At 54.0% G+C, this 18040-nt stretch overlaps 2 protein-coding genes across 2 annotated transcripts; one reads left to right on the top strand and one right to left on the bottom strand.

The window, feature by feature from the left end:
• Positions 1–6680: 6680 nt before the first annotated feature.
• MIND_00655200 (uncharacterized protein) lies at positions 6681–7225 on the bottom strand (the record flags this gene model as incomplete). The annotated part of the gene is made up of 2 exons (XM_037363279.1): positions 6681–7142; positions 7196–7225. The coding sequence occupies 2 exons, from the start codon at positions 7223–7225 to the stop codon at positions 6681–6683; spliced, it is 492 nt and encodes a 163-aa protein (XP_037221200.1).
• A 9678-nt stretch (positions 7226–16903) lies between these two features.
• On the top strand, positions 16904–17773 carry MIND_00655100 (uncharacterized protein; the record flags this gene model as incomplete). The annotated part of the gene is made up of 1 exon (XM_037363278.1): positions 16904–17773. One exon carries the CDS (start codon positions 16904–16906, stop codon positions 17771–17773), a length of 870 nt encoding a protein of 289 aa, XP_037221199.1.
• Between the last annotated feature and the right edge of the window lie 267 nt (positions 17774–18040).

Here is an 18040-nt window from a genome sequence, read left to right as displayed (position 1 = left end):
AATGGGCATCGAGCGACACGACGTAGGATGCCGTCCATATCTGGAAGCGGCGACGTCATCTTGCGCGTGTTCGCGTTTCGCGCGCGCAAGTCCACCACCACCCTCAGCTTTGGGGGGTTCGACTTTGCCTTGGGAATCAGAAGCATGGGGGCGGTGTTGCCCGAGTTGGTAATTTTCCAACGCCCAGTACTCAGGTAAGCTTTCCGCTTCTCGTTCCACAAGTGCCGAAGTGCCTCAGGACAACGTGATGGCCTCCAGGGCAGAATTTTCGACTCGTCAATCAAAGGTATGGTGTGGTTAATCGCTCGCAGTGGAGGTAAGGGTGTTTCAGAGGCGACTTTACAAATCGGTTTAGCATATTCTAGCAGCTCCTGTCGCGCCGACTCCACCGCATCCGCCTCCACGTCCATCGCATTGGCGAAGATCTTTGCCGTTGCTACTCCATCTAGAGGGAGCGAGTCAGCGCTGCCAACTAGAACGCGTGAAGGGTTGAGCCCAATGCTCACCTTGTGTTGAAACATCCACGAGGTGCCCAGTATCATATCGTACCCGCCGAGGTTGGCGACCAGGAAGGTACGTTTTTCGTCTATGTCCTGGTACTCAAACTTGACATTCACAGAGTGGTTGATCTTGGAGCGAGAACCCTGGACTGCCAGTTGCAGTGGTATGGCATTCTTTAGCTCTGTTTTGCGGAGACGTAGCTGATCCACAATGGTCGTTGAGATGAGATCTCCAACAGAACCAGAGTCGATGAGCGCACGGACGGGCTCGTTGTTGATGCGAACAACGACAACGATCGGCTTTGCAACAATCTGGTCGGGAACGCGGGGCGTTGCGGCGGCGCGCGCCATGCCTCTAAGGCTGCCTGGCGGTATCTGCACACCACCGCAATAGAGGCACGACACGCCCTCCGGATCGGGGTCTCGGAATAGCCAGGCGAGGTAATCCCGCTGTTCAGTCGTCGCCCAGCCGTGCCGGGAGTTGTGTCGCAGTAGGTCGTCTTTCTCCTGCTGTCGAAGCATCCAGTTAACAATATCCAGCTTGGGGTTCATTAGCATCGACTCCGAAATGAGAGTGTGGTGATGGAGGGTTGGAACGAGGAACAGGTAAGACTTTGGACCCGTGTATAGCCGCAGTTCATCCTCCACTAGAGATAGCGAAGAGTTCTGGAAGTGGGGAAGAGTCTGGCTGACACGATCAAGGTACTGCTCAACCGACGAGCCAAGGAGGTCATTAATAACCATGCGGTAGATCTGGTGTGATGCGTAGTCCAGCAGATCGAGGTCTAGCATGCGCGCCTTATGGCGCGCATACCAGCCCCGCTAGGGCGAAGTCCTCCGCGCGCAGGTATTCGATCGGCAGCATAACATCTTCACCAAAGTATTGGTCGCGGATAATGTAGGCCTCATCAGAGCAGCGATAGGCTCGAAAGCGAACCTTGTTCCGCTTTGCGTTCGATGGTGAGAGTCGTTCGTCACCTGGGTATGGCTGACAGAACTCCAGAAACTTCACAACGCCATCGCCTAGCGCATCTCCAAGCTGTCGCAGGCTAAATGGCGCGTGAGCATGCATATGCCCCGAATCATCCACAATTTTACGCCGCGTTTCACAGCGAGCGTGGAAGTGATCGGCAAACCAATCCGGCACTCCAGCTTCCCAGGCGTTATCCTCTGAATCATCGGAGTCGCTGGTGGAGCGGAGCGATGGCATATCCGGGTCGGTATGTGGATCATCATTGCCGATATCGTATGGCTCACAGTCCTCTGTGCCTTCCTCAGACGAGTCATCGACTGTCTTAGCGGCGGCCGCAAACCAAGCGCAGAGGTCAAACGACGTGTCGCACAGCTGTTCCTTCAAGAGCGGGGCGGCCATGAGCCAGCCTCGGTCCAGGACAGTAAGTGTTTCGTCATCCTGTTCTGTAACCCTGAATCGACCCTCGGCTTCGTGGGCATTATCAAGTATGATCCCGACAGTGTTCATGAGCGCGTCGAGCATCTCAACACAGAAGCGCTCTTCCGTCGAAGCCGCTGACACATCAATTCCAAGCGCTTCGCAGCGCTGCGTGGCATACCAGTACCCGAGCATGAAAGTTGGGTCAGCCAAGTCGGTGGCGCAGACCTCCACATCGAGCAAGGTAACACTGTCGGAAATACAGTACAGTGCGTCTGACGTGCGGTAGACCAGGAAGCGGTTATCTTCCACCTCACACTCACCCGGGAAGGGCTGCGCGAGCTCCAACGCAAGCTTGGCGTAAAGCGAAATTATATCGCCAATCGGCTGAGGTGTGCATGCAGTCGCCTTTGTAGCGGAGTCAATCTCAGTTTCCAAAGGTGCAGGGTATTCCCCGCCCTCCTGGGCTCCGCATCCAAAGGTAACCGCGGCGGTGTGCATGGATTCCACGACCTCCGATGGCCCATACAGATCAGGGGGTGACGCAGAGACGAAGCACGTGGCTCGAACTCCAATACCCGGGGGTTTACCCTTCCTTTTGGAGGTCATCGTTGTGATCTTCGGGCAGTTGCGTCCGAGATGGCCTGCTTCTTCGCAATTGAAGCACAGGCCTTTCGCAAGAAGCTCTTGGCGCCTCTGCGGCGAGAGCTTCTTTTCCCTTGAAGGTCCCGCAGGAACATCCACAGCCGCGGTGCGCATCGACGTAGGTCGGCGCCCTCCAGCCAATCGCTTTCGGAAACGGAAGCCCGTGCTGCCAGTGCGAGCGCCTGGCGCTGTCGTTGAGGCTATGTGGTACTGGGAAGTGCTGGCGTGGATTGATTTGGAGCTCCCCGCATGAGTGCGCTTGCGACGCCCGAGGTTAACAACAATCTCGGCATCCATTGCGCCCTTCACGATTTCATCCCAAGATGATGTCTCGGGGTCCAGCTTCTCACGGTGCATTTCCTGCTGTACTTCCTCGTCAAAGCTATTCCATAGCTTGACGATCTTCTCTTGTGTGTCCACAATCCCAATGGTATTGTATATCTCAGAGAAGTGAGCTACGTGTGCTGCGACTGTGCGACTGCCTTGATAGCATCGATCTAACAGACGACGCTGCTTATTCCGATAGTCCACCGGGAAGCAGAACTCGAATAAATCCTCAAAAAATCGAGTCAGGGTGTATTCGCGTTCCTTCGGAACAACTACTTGGTTATAGAAATCCGCCGCAGATCCTTTCAAAAAATATGAAATATAGAAGACCTGCCTCTCAGGCGGTATACAACCCAGCTCGACATATGCGGATGACTCCCGAATAAGACGGAAGAATGAGGTAGCATTCGGGCTACCATCATATGCATTCGGCTCCTTTGGTTTGATCCGCATCTTGGAGCCTTGCCCCCTCGCTCGGCGCAATGATGCTCCGTCCCGGGGGGTAGCTGCCGGGCCGCGTCTGCCGCCACTCTGATCACCGCCGCCTCTGCGGTCAGACTCATCCGAGTCTGAACTGCTGGAGCCGTCTGACGGGTCTGGGGTCGACAACACTGCGGTCGCTTTCGGAAGCTCCCCGATTGCCTGAGCGATAAATCCGCGGATGGCCATGCGACGTGGAGTCGCACGCACCTGGCGGGGATGTTCGCTTGCCTGATTTTCGATGTGCTCGTCCAGGGCCTTGCGTGCCTTGGCGCGTTCTGACGCCGGCGCAAGCTTCTGCCCGGCGATCAACTGCTCCAAGCGAGCGAACTGACTGTTCATCTCGTTGCGCACAGCGGCTATATCCTCGCTTGTGGTCTGACCAGGCAGTTCTTTGCCAGAAGCGGGAGCGGGCATGCCCTTGCCCTCCTGGGTTGGAGAGGGTTCAACGCGGGTGAGCACGACAGCCGCGGGCTGGGGCTTGTCAACTGTTGCCCTCGGCAACGTGCCAAAGAATCCCGGCGGAGTCGCCACGGGTTCTTCTTTGATGATGCGGTGGATCTCCTCAAAGTTGGCGAAGGCATTACGTTGCGCCTCAATTTCTGCCGCCAACTGCTCATCATCATAGTCTTTCAACGAGGTATTACCCCAGTTACCGGGATCAATGCCTTTCCCCTTGTCACGGGAAGGTCCAGCACTGACTGGTTCAATGAACACAGGGTCAGTCTGGGGGTAGTAGCGGCTGGCGCTACTTTGATCCGAAAGGGCAGTTTCAGCTGACTTAGTTGGCACGGTGCCAAGTGGGGTGTCAGCCGCTGATTTTTCAGTTTTGTCTTCTTGCTCGCCATCTGAGGAGTCGGACAACTGATTTGCAAGAAGTGCATAGCGCTGAGACAGGGTACGAAGTTCCTTCTTACGCATGGAGCGGGTTGCTCGTGCCAGGGTAGATTGCGACTGTAAACTAGGTCCATCGCTACTAATTACCTGGTTGCCATCAGACCGTGCGGATCTCGGGCTGTTTGGCCGCGAGTTGCGATGGGAAACGGTGGTCCAGCCACCTGTATCACCCCCCACTGTGGGAGGCAATGTCCCAAGGTCAGCATTGCTCGTCAACGACGGCAATTCACCAAGCAAAGCAGAGCCAGCGGCCGCGAGGCCACCAGCATCCTGCAAGCCATCCTGGTGCTCCAGCGAGGGAAGCTCCACAGAGCCTGCCACAGAGGCTGGATTTGCGCGAGAGCTATCGAGAGCTTCGCTTGCCGCGGGACTCGACGAGGATGTCAAGTCCGTGGTCGTGAGACCGAAGATAGCGGCCGGGGGAGGTGCTAGACCAGCCCGGGTCCGCCCGCGGGTATGGGGAGGGGAGTTGGGGTTGTCGGGTGTCGACATTTTGTGTTTTGGTGAATGAGGGGTGTCGACAGGGAGGCGGGGCTCGGGTTGATCAGACCAGAGGGGACCAGCGAAGGTGTCGACGAAGGCGGACAGTCAAAAATATGTGGCGGGGAGCTGTTGGCTAGTCCCGACACACGATGTCGATTGTCGAAGAGGAGTGACTGGCGTAAATGATAGTATTGACCAAAACACAATCCGTTACAGATGTGATATATATACTGTGACCGTGATTATGTAAGTAAGATGATCCGAGCGCAGCCGCAGGCTGCGCGAAAAGAAACAGAGATGTGTCGAATAAAAAGAAAGAATATTTGTCACATCCGCATTCCCCATCGCAGAACCCAGATAGATGGGAGTCAGGTAGCGCGTCCCAAGGTGCTATCTCAGGCTCTTCACAGTCCACCGCGGCGAACGCGCGGGCCCGGGCTGTGCACGCTGATTCATCATTGAAGACGCAGTCGCAGATTGCAGGATCGTGAATCACGTCCATTGACGTCTAAAACGGGGTTCTGCATCGCCGCTGATTGGTTGACCCTCGTCGGTGTGCGAGCGCGGGGGCGTTTTCGGGCAGACGAACGGCAGGGGCGCGAGCGGTAATGCGGCCTGCAGTGACCCAGCCGCGCCGCCCCGCTCTGGCACGTCCGGTTTCCTGAGCCAGTAGATATCCGACCGCGACTGTTCCCGGGTGTGTGGGCGCTGGAATCTGCCTCTCACGCGTGCGTGGCTGATCGGTAGGCAACCACCTGGCACCAAGGCCAGTACAGCGTTCCCGTCCACGGTGACACGGTCCGGCTCGCGATAGTCAATCACTCGAGTAGATGTCGATCTTCCCACGTGTTGACCAGTGAAGTGCAGACCCCCGTCCTGTAGCTGCACTTCTGGAGACGCGCGCTTGATGGACCGGCCCTGGCGCTGTGTGTGGCAGTGGGCACCGATGTCTGTGCGTCATGTCGATCACGGGCAGCCCTTTGATGATCACCCATCTGCCGTCAACTCAGTGCGTCCCGATTCTTGATTCGCGCGCACTGATTCGCCGACTTTGCGCTATTCCTGGCCGTCACCGCTCCGACGCAGCCCAGTGTCAGGATGCAATGTTGGTCGCCACCCGTGCATCGCCCCGCGCGATATACTTAACCCCGCTGGCGTCTTGCAGGCTGGCTTCTTGTTTGCACCCGCGCTTTTCTCCCTTTCCCTTCTTCCTCCCCGCTTCGTTAGTCGACCCCTGTGATTACTGTGTGATCCTGCCCAGCGCGTGGACCGCCTGCGCTCCCTTCGTTCTCTATCCGCTTTTCCGACATCGACAAAGAACTTGAAGATGCAGCTCGGCGTGCTCGTCGTCCTCGCGGTCGTCTCCGCCGCGCTTGCGGTGCCCGTGCCCGTCCCAGTAGCAGACGTAACACCGGAGCAGAAGGTGCGCCTCCCTCTCCCCTGCTTCTCTGCTCACAACAGCTCTCACCAGCCCGCCGACGTCGGCCCGAAATCCCCCGTTCCCAACTTCCCCCTCGCCCACCCGCCGGCGGCAAGGCCGCCCCGGCACCCGCCGACAAGCCCGCCGCAAACGCCAAAGCCCAAACCGGGGACACCTTCGTGGATATCCACCTCCCTGCCGCGACCGGTATCATCCCCGTGCGCCGCCCCTAACTTGCATATGTCGCCGCTGACGCGTGATATAGCTGAACCCCGGGCGCGAGGAGGAGGCGCACTCAGGGAAGCCCAAGGACGGGGGGTGCGTCGTCGCGTAAAGGAGCATGAGCTTGAGTCCCAGCTTGCGTTGCAGTTGGGAATGTATTGGTATACCAGGGAGCGAAATGGGCATGTGCATGAGCAGCAGCAAATCGCGAGCGTGCATGCATGCAGTCCGCGGGGAAGAGCAGCAGTTAAGACATGGTTGTCGCCGCGTGAAGGGGTATATGGAGCACGTCGTCGGCAGCACCAAGTCGGGTTCTTCATGTTTTCGGGCCAATAGCGTAGAAAAGGAGATGGTTGCGGAGGAGATTCCGTGAAGGGGTATATGGAGCACGTCGTCGGCAGCACCAAGTCGGGTTCTTCATGTTTTCGGGCCAATAGCGTAGAAAAGGAGATGGTTGCGGAGGAGATTCGTCCGCGACACGCACTACGTGAGCAGACACCGCCGAGATGGCAGAGGACGGATGTGAGATGAATGAGAACAATTGCTCAGGCTTGTGCTGTCGAAGGACTCGGAAGGAGAGCCTTAACAAGCTCGCAAGACAACGTGGATGGCGGAACATATCGTCGATCGAAGAGGTAGTGAGCTTGAGAGAAGTCCTTATAACGCGGCAGGTGGGGACTTGGAGGGGCGGCGCGGGTCGGAGGGTGTAGCGAGGGGAGGAAGCATCCGATGTGCAGAATAGCTGGGCAACCACAGTGTCGTCGATGAAGGGCTGCGGCTAGCCATGGAATGGGTAAGGAAATCATGAGATGAATGGCTCCGACGACGCACCCGTTGTCTCTGGATCCACTGCAATGCCATCCCGCGCTTCAACGTCCCCCTCCCTTAACTCGGACTCTGGACGCTGCATCCAGTCGCGCAGCGCGTCAGCGTCTGGCTCGGAGCTCCTTATCCGGGCTTGGCGTTGGGAAAGACGCCTCGGCGTACGGGTTAGCGGAGTGGCGGTGGACAGTGGACGGTGGTTACATGCTGCGGAGGCGAAGGCGAAGAAGACGATTCCTTGGGCAAGTCGTGGCGGCAGGAAGAGAAGAGCCGATGACGTGATCCACGCGCGCGTGACGCGCGATCAATTTGTCAACACACTCTTGCCGACAACCACGACATCGCCGTGGGCGTCGTCGTGCTGGCGCCCCGCGTTCAACGCGCGCACATGGCGTTGGGCACTACCGCTGATGCGGGCACCACGGCCGATCTCGGGATCGATTGAGCTAAAACGGTGCTGACTGAAGCCATTCGCAGAACGCGAAGGTCCACGAGGTCGACCTCGGGCCGCAGGAGCCAATTGGCTTCAACTTTGCTTCCCTGGTTCGTCCTTCCCTTTGGACGCGCGTACCGTCCCGATCCCTGTGCGGTGCCCGTCCCGGGGTCGGGGCAGAAGGTGCGTCTCCCCCAATCCTCCCTTGTATCCCTCGTGTCTCGCACATGACCAGCAACGTCCCAGCTGGCCGACGCTGGCCCGGAATCCCCGCTCCGTCTCCGGTGCCCGCCGCCGCCAAGCCCGCCGCTCGTGCTAAAGCCGGGACACCTTCGCGGAGATCTCTGATCCACCTCCCCGCCGCAACCGGCATCATCCCCGTGCGTGTGCCGGGCATTACTTCCATCTGACGCGCTGACGTGTGTGTGGTCTTCTCGCAGCCGAACCCCGGGCGTGAGGAGGAGGCGCACCCCGGAGCTGAAGAGCTCATCGACAAGGTCACAAGTTGTCTACGCCCCTGCAGCCCGCAGGCGGCCCGCTTGCATACCGCGCGAACGTGAATTTTCGAAGGCAAGATGCAGCGACAGGCGGCGAGATTGTGCAGGGATGGATATCGATGTCTGGGGCGTTCGTAGCCAGATATGGCCGAAGGAAATAAGTGTCGAGGACTCAACGGAGGTCTTTGCGCAGGGAGAATAATGGAGATCGCCCGGGCCTGCCACCGGCTCCATCGTCCGTGCACGAAGTCGACCAGGGGAGAGCCTGAGACTGGGATAGAAGTTCGAAGGGGGCGAGGAAGAGATAATGACAACCCTCTGTCGCCCGTTCACTCCCGCAAAACGCCCCAGCGCTCCTGAACTAGCGAACAGTGCTCCGGCCCTCCGGCGCCAAAATCTGCTGAGGAGTCCATCGACAAGGCCTGTCCGGAAAATAGCTTGGCCCGTCTGTGGCCTCGCACCTCGGCCTGCATCCGGCGGGCGCCTGAGTGCGAATTAACCAGCATAGGCGTGGCCAACAGGAATGGATATCGCATCTAAGGCCAGGTAGTGGCTAAATATGAGGGGGGAACGAGTGTCGTGGGCTCCCGTCCTTGCGAGGAAAGAATGTGGCCAAATATGATCGCAGGGGAGTAAGCTACTCTTCGGCAGCAGAGAGCGCTCGCCGAGATTGAGCCACTGGACACTGGAAAGACCTTGGGATAAGGATGGTCCAACCAACGACTCGGACAACATGGCCAACATAACACAGCTGCCTGCGCTTTCCGACCCTTCAATGAGAATGCAAAGTTTGAGGCGGGACAGCGCGATCATGATCACGTACGTACTCGTTGCCTCAGATGACACCGCAATGACCCTCCAGTTCCACCGTTGTGCCCGTCGCGGCCCTTTCCCCCTCCCACTCTGCTCAGCAAATCCGGTCGCGGTTGCGGCGGCGTGGTCCGGTCGTGTTCTAGGACAAAGGACAAAGTATTGTGTGTTTGCGAAGGACACACAAAAGGCGCGTTCATGGCGTCCATGGTGGAGGTGAAGTCCAAGGAAAAAAGCCTGGTGACGTGATCCACGTGGAAACGCCTCGGCATGACGACCGATCAATTTGTCAACGAACACTTCCCGCAGACGCACGAGCCGTGTGGTATTCCCCTCTTTCTGCTGTTGACATGTCACACCCAAGTCAGAACTCAGATCTGGTCACCATGCACATCGAACCTGAGAGACGCCCGTTTTAGCGCCGCAGCATCGCTCTGGCCAGCAACGTATGCCGCGGCGGACAGAACGGAAGCAGAACGGAAGTATTTGGACATCAGAAGATGGATCGTTGTCGGGCACATCAGTAAAACAGCAGGTTGGTCTTTCACTACTTTGGTCTTTCCATATCATCTTTGGTCTTTCAGATCCAGTCTTTCATCTTCCACAGCCAGTCTTTGAGCTTGTATGCCATCTTTCATCTTTCTACTATTGTGCTTGTTAAAATACCATTCATGGGTGATTTTTTCTGGACTCTGGTAGCTATATATATTCATTTCTCTGGAATCAAGTTTGAGAACTAAATGATAATAATATCTTGTCTCTTGTCCCAATTTTTAATCACTGGCACTTACCGGGTACCTATTGATGAGGGGGTAACAGACCAACAGTTAAGCAACTAGCATCATGACCTTCAATACTTAGTCTACAGCAAGATGTCAAGCTGAAAAGTACTTGCAGATTGCTGGAACGGCTCAATACTGCAGCAACGACCATGTGCCGTCCATCAATCAATCACACCATCACCTGTCACCACGCAAAAGTGGCGCCATCGATGGGCGATCGATGGGCAATTTTCTTCTCTGCTCTTCCCTCCATGTCCCCAGCCGCCACTCTATCGTCCACTCAATGCTCTCCCCTACAGCCGTCAACCATCAACCGTCAACTCAAAGCAAGCATGTTCCTAACTCCCGTCTCAAAGCCTCAAGCCCAGCAAGCAGCCTGCCATGCCAATGAGCCTCACAAGTAGCCGCAAGAACCTCAAGAAGCTTCAAGAGCGCTTCCATATGCAATATCTTTCAAGATACTAATTTCTCCTCAATGCTGCTCGCAACTCAACCGAAACATTACCACAACGACGAACGAGTGGATAAGGCGAGGCTGCGAGGGAGGATGTCGGGGTGTCGGAGACTAAACTGGTGAGTTGTTATGCTCCGCAGCGCATGCTTGGATTCATATCTTCGCAGTGGCGGCAGCGCAAATACTTCCGACATGCACTCCGCACTGATGCGCAGTGTCTGGTGGGAAATTTGGGTCAGGTGTGCGCGAGGGGAACTGGCCGCGCAAGGGGGGACTGGCTGCGCGACGGTTACTGGCTGCGCGAGTGAGGACTCGCTGCGCAGCGACGGTGACTGGCTGTAGTCGAGCGGTGGTATTCGTAGCTACATAAGCCAATATTATTATGTCTTTGGACATCTTTTCCTGTGTCTTATGAGGATGTATCGGAATCTTTGAGCGCACTTTCATAAGACTTCTCAGTCTTTTGAAAGACAATGGTCTTGCCGCAAGATAGGTGAACCTACTTATGAAAGATGTCACGTCTTTGGTCTTTTTCGTCTTTCCGGTCTTTCGAAAGACCAGAAAGACGAAAAAGACGAACATGCTGTTTTACTGATGCAATTGGTTCTGGATTACCTAGTAACCCGGAATCAATTGCAAATTCCGGCTCCACCGTGACAGGCAGGCATATCCTACTTAGAACGGCCGCGCCTTCCCTCGCACGACCATGCCCCAACTTTCCCCCTTGACCACGCTTGGCAGCGACTGGTCGCACTCCGATGCACAAGGGCCCACAATCAACCTGCATACCGCTGCAAAGCCGCTCATTCGATTCATGCATAATCACCAGGCGCTCAAGCTTATCCGGGCTCATGGAGATAAGCCCCTCACAGCAGATGTGCTGCATCAGATCTTGGGATATCTCGATTCTCAAGTATGTCATCCACAAATACTCGCTGTTAGCCGAATTAACCCCCCCAGTGGTGCCAATGTTGCTGTTTCCACAAAACTACAGATCCTGTCAGATTTGCGCAGCAGAGTGACACAACATGCTAGGGATGCAGAACTACTTGGGGCCTCAATGAATGATCCTCAAAGCCTCTCCATCTATCATGTGCTGGTGAATGATGTTGATTCAAGAGTGCAGCTGCAAATGTGGAAAATCATTGGGCAGTTGTGCCAGAATCAAATATCACTTCCATCCAACCTCCTTGTAGCATGTGTTGGCCCTATGATTACCTACCCCAGGTCAGCTCATTTTTGTTTAACCTTGACATTTCTCTGTACAGCTGACACCATATGCAATAGAGCAGAATATCATATAATTCTAGCACAGATGTGCTGCATCACTACTTCAGCCACCCTAGTTGTGAACACTATCAAATCTTCTCAGTCCTTATTCATGATCCCATCTATTGCCCTACTTCTTGTAGACATTCTACTTGAAAAGTTGTCCAATGCTTGGGAGTCTCAACCCACAAGAAGATGCTCCCTCCAAATACCTATCTACAAGCCAATAGAGTGGGTAATCATATAGTTCATTTGTAACATTACTTATACTATCCAGCCATAAACATGATACAGAGATGGCAGTTGAGATTTTGCATAAAATCATAACTTCGGGAGAGACTATTGCAGCAAGAAATAGCAAAGATCAAAATCTTTACTTGATCCATAAAGCACTAGCAATCTTTAGTGATAGCAGAGACTCTGCTACTTATCAAGTCTTTGCTTGCCAATATGCGGCAGCCTTGGCAGCACAGTGGAGGCTGTCATGGAAGCAACTCAATGAAATTCAGCAATGCTTGCGAAATCTAGAAATGTACAGTTTGACTATGCCCTGTCGTTAAATATTACTGCTAATGATATAATTTCAGTGACAAAAGTGTAGGATCAATCCTCAAAGCTGAAATTCAGACAGCTTTCAAGATTATATCTGAGACTCTCCAAGATATGGAGAGGACCTCTGACAATGAGGAGTTATATATGATATCCTCATTGAAATATCATCAAGGAACTGTATTACTTTGTGTTTGATTGTTAAGAACTCACACACCTGTGTCCTATATGTCAATATGTTTTATATATCCAAGGTTGGATAGCATTGAATTCCTGATATAAACACAGCAGAAAATCACCAAGTTTGAGTTAGGTATAATCTCATTGGGTAATATACCAGGGCTGTTGGTTGTATATATTACACCAGAGGTATTGACTATGGTATCCTGACGTTTTTGTAAGGGCAACCCTGGAGACTCCGACAAAAGCCTAGCAGGGGAGGATCCAAAGAGAAGAAACTCTAAGGGACTGCCTGCTAGGGCGCCAACTATATACTGGTCATCCGTAACTGCTGACGTAGAGCGCAGAAGGCCTGAGCGGCATCGCAGGCTCTGTCCCAAGGTGATCGTTGGGAGGGTCTTGATGGATTGGTGATTGTACGATGGTCGGGATAGGTTGGAGCGTCCGAGGGGGCACCGGTTGGATGCGCCTCGGATGCGTTACGACAGTCCAAAGGAGGCCGAAGCAGGGTTCCCCTGACAGTTTCACAGATGTTAGGTTATGATAGATAAGGCCACCTGTGGATTCCACATATCCTCTCTTATCAGAATGACCATTACTGTAGCAATTTATTCAATTCGGCAGTCACACGTCACAACCGGCCCTCCGGCACCGAATATTTTGGTATGTCACGGGCCCCACAGCCAGATGGCGAATGTCAAATGACCATCAAAGCATCAAAAGATTTTGGCTAAATAGGCCGAAAATTTTCGGGTGTCACACGCATTGACAGGCAGTGCTGAAAATTTAATTTCGGCACCAATGTCACACCATTTTGGGGTGCCGAATTGAATAAATTACTATAGTAAGTACCCCCACTGGCCATTTTAATTAGGAGAGATGGCTCTGAAACCCCTACACTGTAATAGATATAGTGATGGCCAAATCTCGTTTGGTCCAGTTCTTGGCCTATTTTGGCCAAATGCCAGACTGCCAATTCCATTCAAAACGCAAATTCGGTGAAACTGAACGCCAAACCCCAGTTGCAACCGGCCCCAAACCGGCCTTTTTAGGACAAAAACCACTGAACCCAAGCTTCAGTTTGGTTTGGAAGAGGCTTTGGCCAAACACAATTTTACACAAACACTGAACCCCAGTTCGGTCTAGTTAAGTGTGCGTTTGGACCGACTATTCGAACCAAATGTGGCCATTACTAAATAAATATTCCAATAAACCTGCTATACAGTGAATGAATCCCAGGCTGGAATTTTTAGCAATAGCAGTCGCTTCGTTGACCAGAAACCGATGGAAAGTGGACGTAACAAAGTGGGGTGCCGACAGCGCCCCACGCAATTTAAATACACCCTGTATTAATTATCACATGCGCTGGGATTGTCTCCCGGTTGACTGGGGGACACCGGATCTAAATCCTAACAGGAATCTTGCAAGGTAACCTTAGCCTTGGACACCAACACTAGTATGTGACATCACATCATCACAAAGGGACTAATTACTAACTATTTTATTTCTAGTTATGAAAATTTTAAATAAGAAACACAAACACAAGCAGTAATAAATGTTCAAAACTAGTTATAAATGGTTTTGGTGATCAGACCCAGATTGAGCACTTTGTTCCACAATGAGCTTGAATATCTTGTTTATCTTTATGATCTAGTGTATATTAACAGAGAGGAAACATAATTCCTTCAGCTGTAACAACCTTTTCCATCTACTTCAACCATTAAAGTGAACTCTCTGTTGATTATATTAGTAACTCAGGCAACATAAAATTTGGTTGCACAGCAAAAGGAAATAATTTGACCTTAGGGTGATTTTCAAGAGAGTGTCAAAGTGTTTCTAAAGCCCAGAAATAGATGCACTGCACTGTTAATGTCAGTGTCGTCGAACTGCGAATGGGTCTGAGGAGCATGAAATGATGGGGTTTAGCACAGAGAATAGACAATATTAGCCTGATAACTACATCCTATAGGTACAACTTTATACGCTAGAGTATTAGTGATAAGGCGACACCGCATGCAAGAGGTCCACCAATACATGCAATAGTGCTTGCTGCGGTGTACAGGCTGTTGCGCACCGTGAGCGGGGAGTTGGGTGTCCGTGCACGCCACACGGGAGTGCGATAGGGTCAGTCCGGGGCGTGCACCACCTGCTGTACCCGTACGCACGATTTATCCAGCGCTGTCCATATGGTGACAATTTCTCGCAGAACAGTGTTTCAGTGTTCCGCTTCAAGGGGGGGTTCAAGTCTTGAATCATGAATATAGGGTAGGAACTTTTTCTTCTGACCGCTGGAGGACCTCCCCCTCCTGCCATATCGGGTAATATGTGATCAAAAAGTGGGATAAAAAATTCAATCTTTGTGAAACTTTTTTTGCAATTTTTTTTTATATATGGGTATGTGTATATGTGTATGTATGTCTGTAACAAGCACACATGGCAGGCCATATCAACTCCTCAACATGTGCACCTCTCATCAATTACCTGATGATGGACCTTTGAGAGAGTGGGCTATCCAAGCTCATGGGCCTGGAAGTATATAGATGTAAGTATGAGAGTTGTGAGGTATAGAAATTGGAGTATACTGTAATAATTTATTCAATTCGGCGATGAAAAACTGTGTGATATCGGCGCCGAAATGAAAATTTCAGCGCTGCCTGGTAATCTGTGTGACACGGCAGGCAACTCTAAGTCCTTTGGCAAAGAGTTGCCCAGTGTCCCTTGGGCGTCCCTTGCCACTGCGCTTTGGTGCCTCTATATTAAGTACTTATACATACAAGTACTATGGCCTAAAATAATACTTACTTCCTTCTTTGAGTTTCCAGTTTTTACCAACATTTCCAATTTTATGGCATCAACACCGACTTTGGTAGGATTGGTGGTGATTTCCAACAAATCCTGCCCGTTGTCCGAAAGGGCTCTTGCGCGTCTATTCGGCATTCACATCATGATCTCTGGGGCTGCATTTATGATTTCCTACAGGTGAAGTTACATCAAAACATGTGCTTGGCGGCAGGAGGAGCGCAATTTTGCAGCCTTTCTATTGGATTTGCAACTTGATGACGGAAGAAGTTTGGCCGCCAACAGTGCAGTCCCTCTTCGTCCTCGCATGCGCTGCAATGACACAAGCATCCTCATCAATTCCCTCCGAGTCTACGTATACAGCCCTACCCTGGCAGTTCTGATGTCGTTACTACACCATGAACCCGACCCGGCGGGAGTGTTGAGGGGCAGTGCCAGGCCGACAAAGCCTAGCCTGAAATCAGGCCGGGCCGGCCGCCCCGCCCGCCCTGGCCTGGCAGAGGACTTGCACTGAGTGGCTACATCATGTGAGAACCGGCTTCCGCGGGTGCGGGTGCGGGCCGCCCTGAACCTCAGGTGGGCTGCCCTGAACCCGCTGGCCCGCTGCTTGGCCTGCCGGGCCCAGCATGTCCGGGCCAGTGATCGGCCGGGCTGCCGGGGCAATCTTGTCACTGGATGATGGCTGCCTCCAGCAATACCAAGTCGATGGCAACAACCACTCAGTTGCATACGCCGTATCTCCATCATAGTCAGGCGGGCCTCGGGAAAGCGGGCCGCTGGTGGGAGATGGTCTCATGAGTTATGGAATTAATATTCATATTTTGGAGTGAAATCTCGCTCCGACACTCTTGATGCCAGTGGCCTCACAATATAGTTGCTTTTACCGCTATTATTGCTTTTGTAAATATTTTTAATGAACAGAGGTAACAAAGCTCCAACAAAGCCTTAACAAAGCATCCATAAGATGGAAAGGGACAATGGCGACACTTTAGCCAAAGGACTTCACATTGCCCGCCGTGTGACCGCCGGAAAAAATTCGGCATATTCAGCGGCCCGATGGCCGTCTGACATTCGGCATCTGAATAATAAGTTGTGACACGCCGAAATATTTTGGTGCCGGAGGTCCGGGTGTGAAGCCTGACCGCCGAATTGAATAAATTGATACAGTATACACTATATTTCCAGTGTCTTTACTGTTGAAAATGGCGATTGATCCGAGGAATGATGGGATCAAAAGGAGCAAGAGATGTTTGCAATCGCAAACTGGTGAGAGTTCGATGCATTAGGGCAAACGATGCCCAACACCAAAGTTATTTTCGGTATATACACTACAGTCCATATATCTAGTATATTCTACAGTGTTCTGAATGGTATGTAAGCATGCGGGCAGAATAATCTAGAAGAATCACGGCGAGTCGCACTGGTGACACGTCAATCTTCAACATTTATACCCATATAAGGCCCAAATCTTTTATATACAAAAAATTTTGTTTACCTCCTGGGGACCCCCCCTACCCCAGGTCCCTGATGAGGATCTCGAACCCCCCTTGTTCCGCTTACGCTGATGCAAGGATAAAATGTGGTCTGACTCGGAGCTGGGGGTAGATTTGCTCGTAGACAGCCTGAGTGGGCTCGTTGGACATAAATAGCGTCCTTGCTGTTACACCTTGCCATTGCGATGGACAAATACATACAATGACCGCATCGTGATTTGTGAATCGGCCCGGCATCCGCCGGCCGCGTCAGCCGGCGTGACGGCCAGTGACGTGGCGTGACGGCGAGTGACGTGGTTACGTGTCTTTCTTTTCTCCCCCGTCATGAGCTCTGCAGCGTCTATCCTACGGCGTCTGCCAGCGCATTCGCACTGATGCACAACGGGCTCGCATCGCCACGCGCTAGTGCTCGCCCACACTCCAGCGAAGAGAAGTTTCCAGATCATTCCAAATGGCGCCACAGCCCGGCCTCGAGGTGCTGGGAGTCATCAGAAGCGCGGCACCGACTCGCACTGCCCGATGCGGATGCGCCGATAGACCGCCGCGTGCCTATTACGCGGCCTATTTCGAGCGCTATAAAGTGCGCGTGCCCGGGAGCGCTTCTGTGACTCCTCTCCTTCCCACCCCCATGTCGCTGCACACCACCCTCCTCCGCCTGCTCGTCCCGCTCTCGCTCGCGCTTGCCGTCGTCGCAGGCGCCGTTGCCTTCGGCGTGGACGGGCTCGTGCTTGGCACCGTCGACTCGGATGCAGAGCTGCTCGTCGTGCGCGGTGCAGCGCTGTTGCTCGCTGCGTTCTGGGGCTGCGCCGCTGGTGCTGTCTACGGGTATCTTAAGAAGAACAAGGCCGTCAATGATCTGGAGAGTGGTGTACCCCTTGAAGAAAAGGCTGTACTCCCCATTGTGACGCCTGCCACCAACGCACCGTACATCCCACCCGTCCAGCCCATCGTCCCCGCACCATTCCCCACCATCACTCCAACGAGCACTACCGCTGCGTCGACTGCCCCGCGCTGTTCTCCCTCCCCGGCCAGCTCGCCGACCACATGGAGGACTGCCACGGCTGGGCGCAGTACCCCGCCACGCCGGCCGCCAGCGACGGCTACAAGTGCGTCGACTGCCCCGCGGTCCTCCCCGATGCCTTCGACCTGCGAAGGCACATGCAGGGCGTCCACGCCTGGGGCTACGTCCTCCGCATCCCGCCCGTCGTGGCGAAGTGCGCGTGTGTCGACTGTCCGCGCGGCTTCGCCGACAGGTCCGCGCTGCGGGCCCACCTCGAGGACGCCCACGGGCGCTGGCCGGACTCGGTCCCCCCCCTCGTGACGCCCACTGACATGCCTGTGACCGTGGCCTGCAGCGTTGCGCCAGCCTCAGTACCGATCTACCCCGCAGCACCACTGGGATCGCGCTACACCCCCTCCCCGAAGCCGGGCACCCCGAGTACCTTCGCCACCTACCCGGCCTTCAGCACCGGCCCCGACGCATGGCACCCCGGCGCCGGCTGGGCCGCCCGCCCCATTTTCCCGGCGCTAGCTCCGACCACCACGCGTCCGCCCTACCCGTCGTTTAACGCGGACGCGGCCCCGCTCG

Source organism: Mycena indigotica (genome assembly GCF_014461135.1).
Source record: "Mycena indigotica strain 171206Taipei chromosome Unknown Mind.scaff0005, whole genome shotgun sequence".
Lineage (NCBI taxonomy): Eukaryota > Fungi > Basidiomycota > Agaricomycetes > Agaricales > Mycenaceae > Mycena > Mycena indigotica.
Note: the sequence above shows the minus strand (reverse complement) of the source record. Positions and strands in the feature narration are given on the sequence as shown.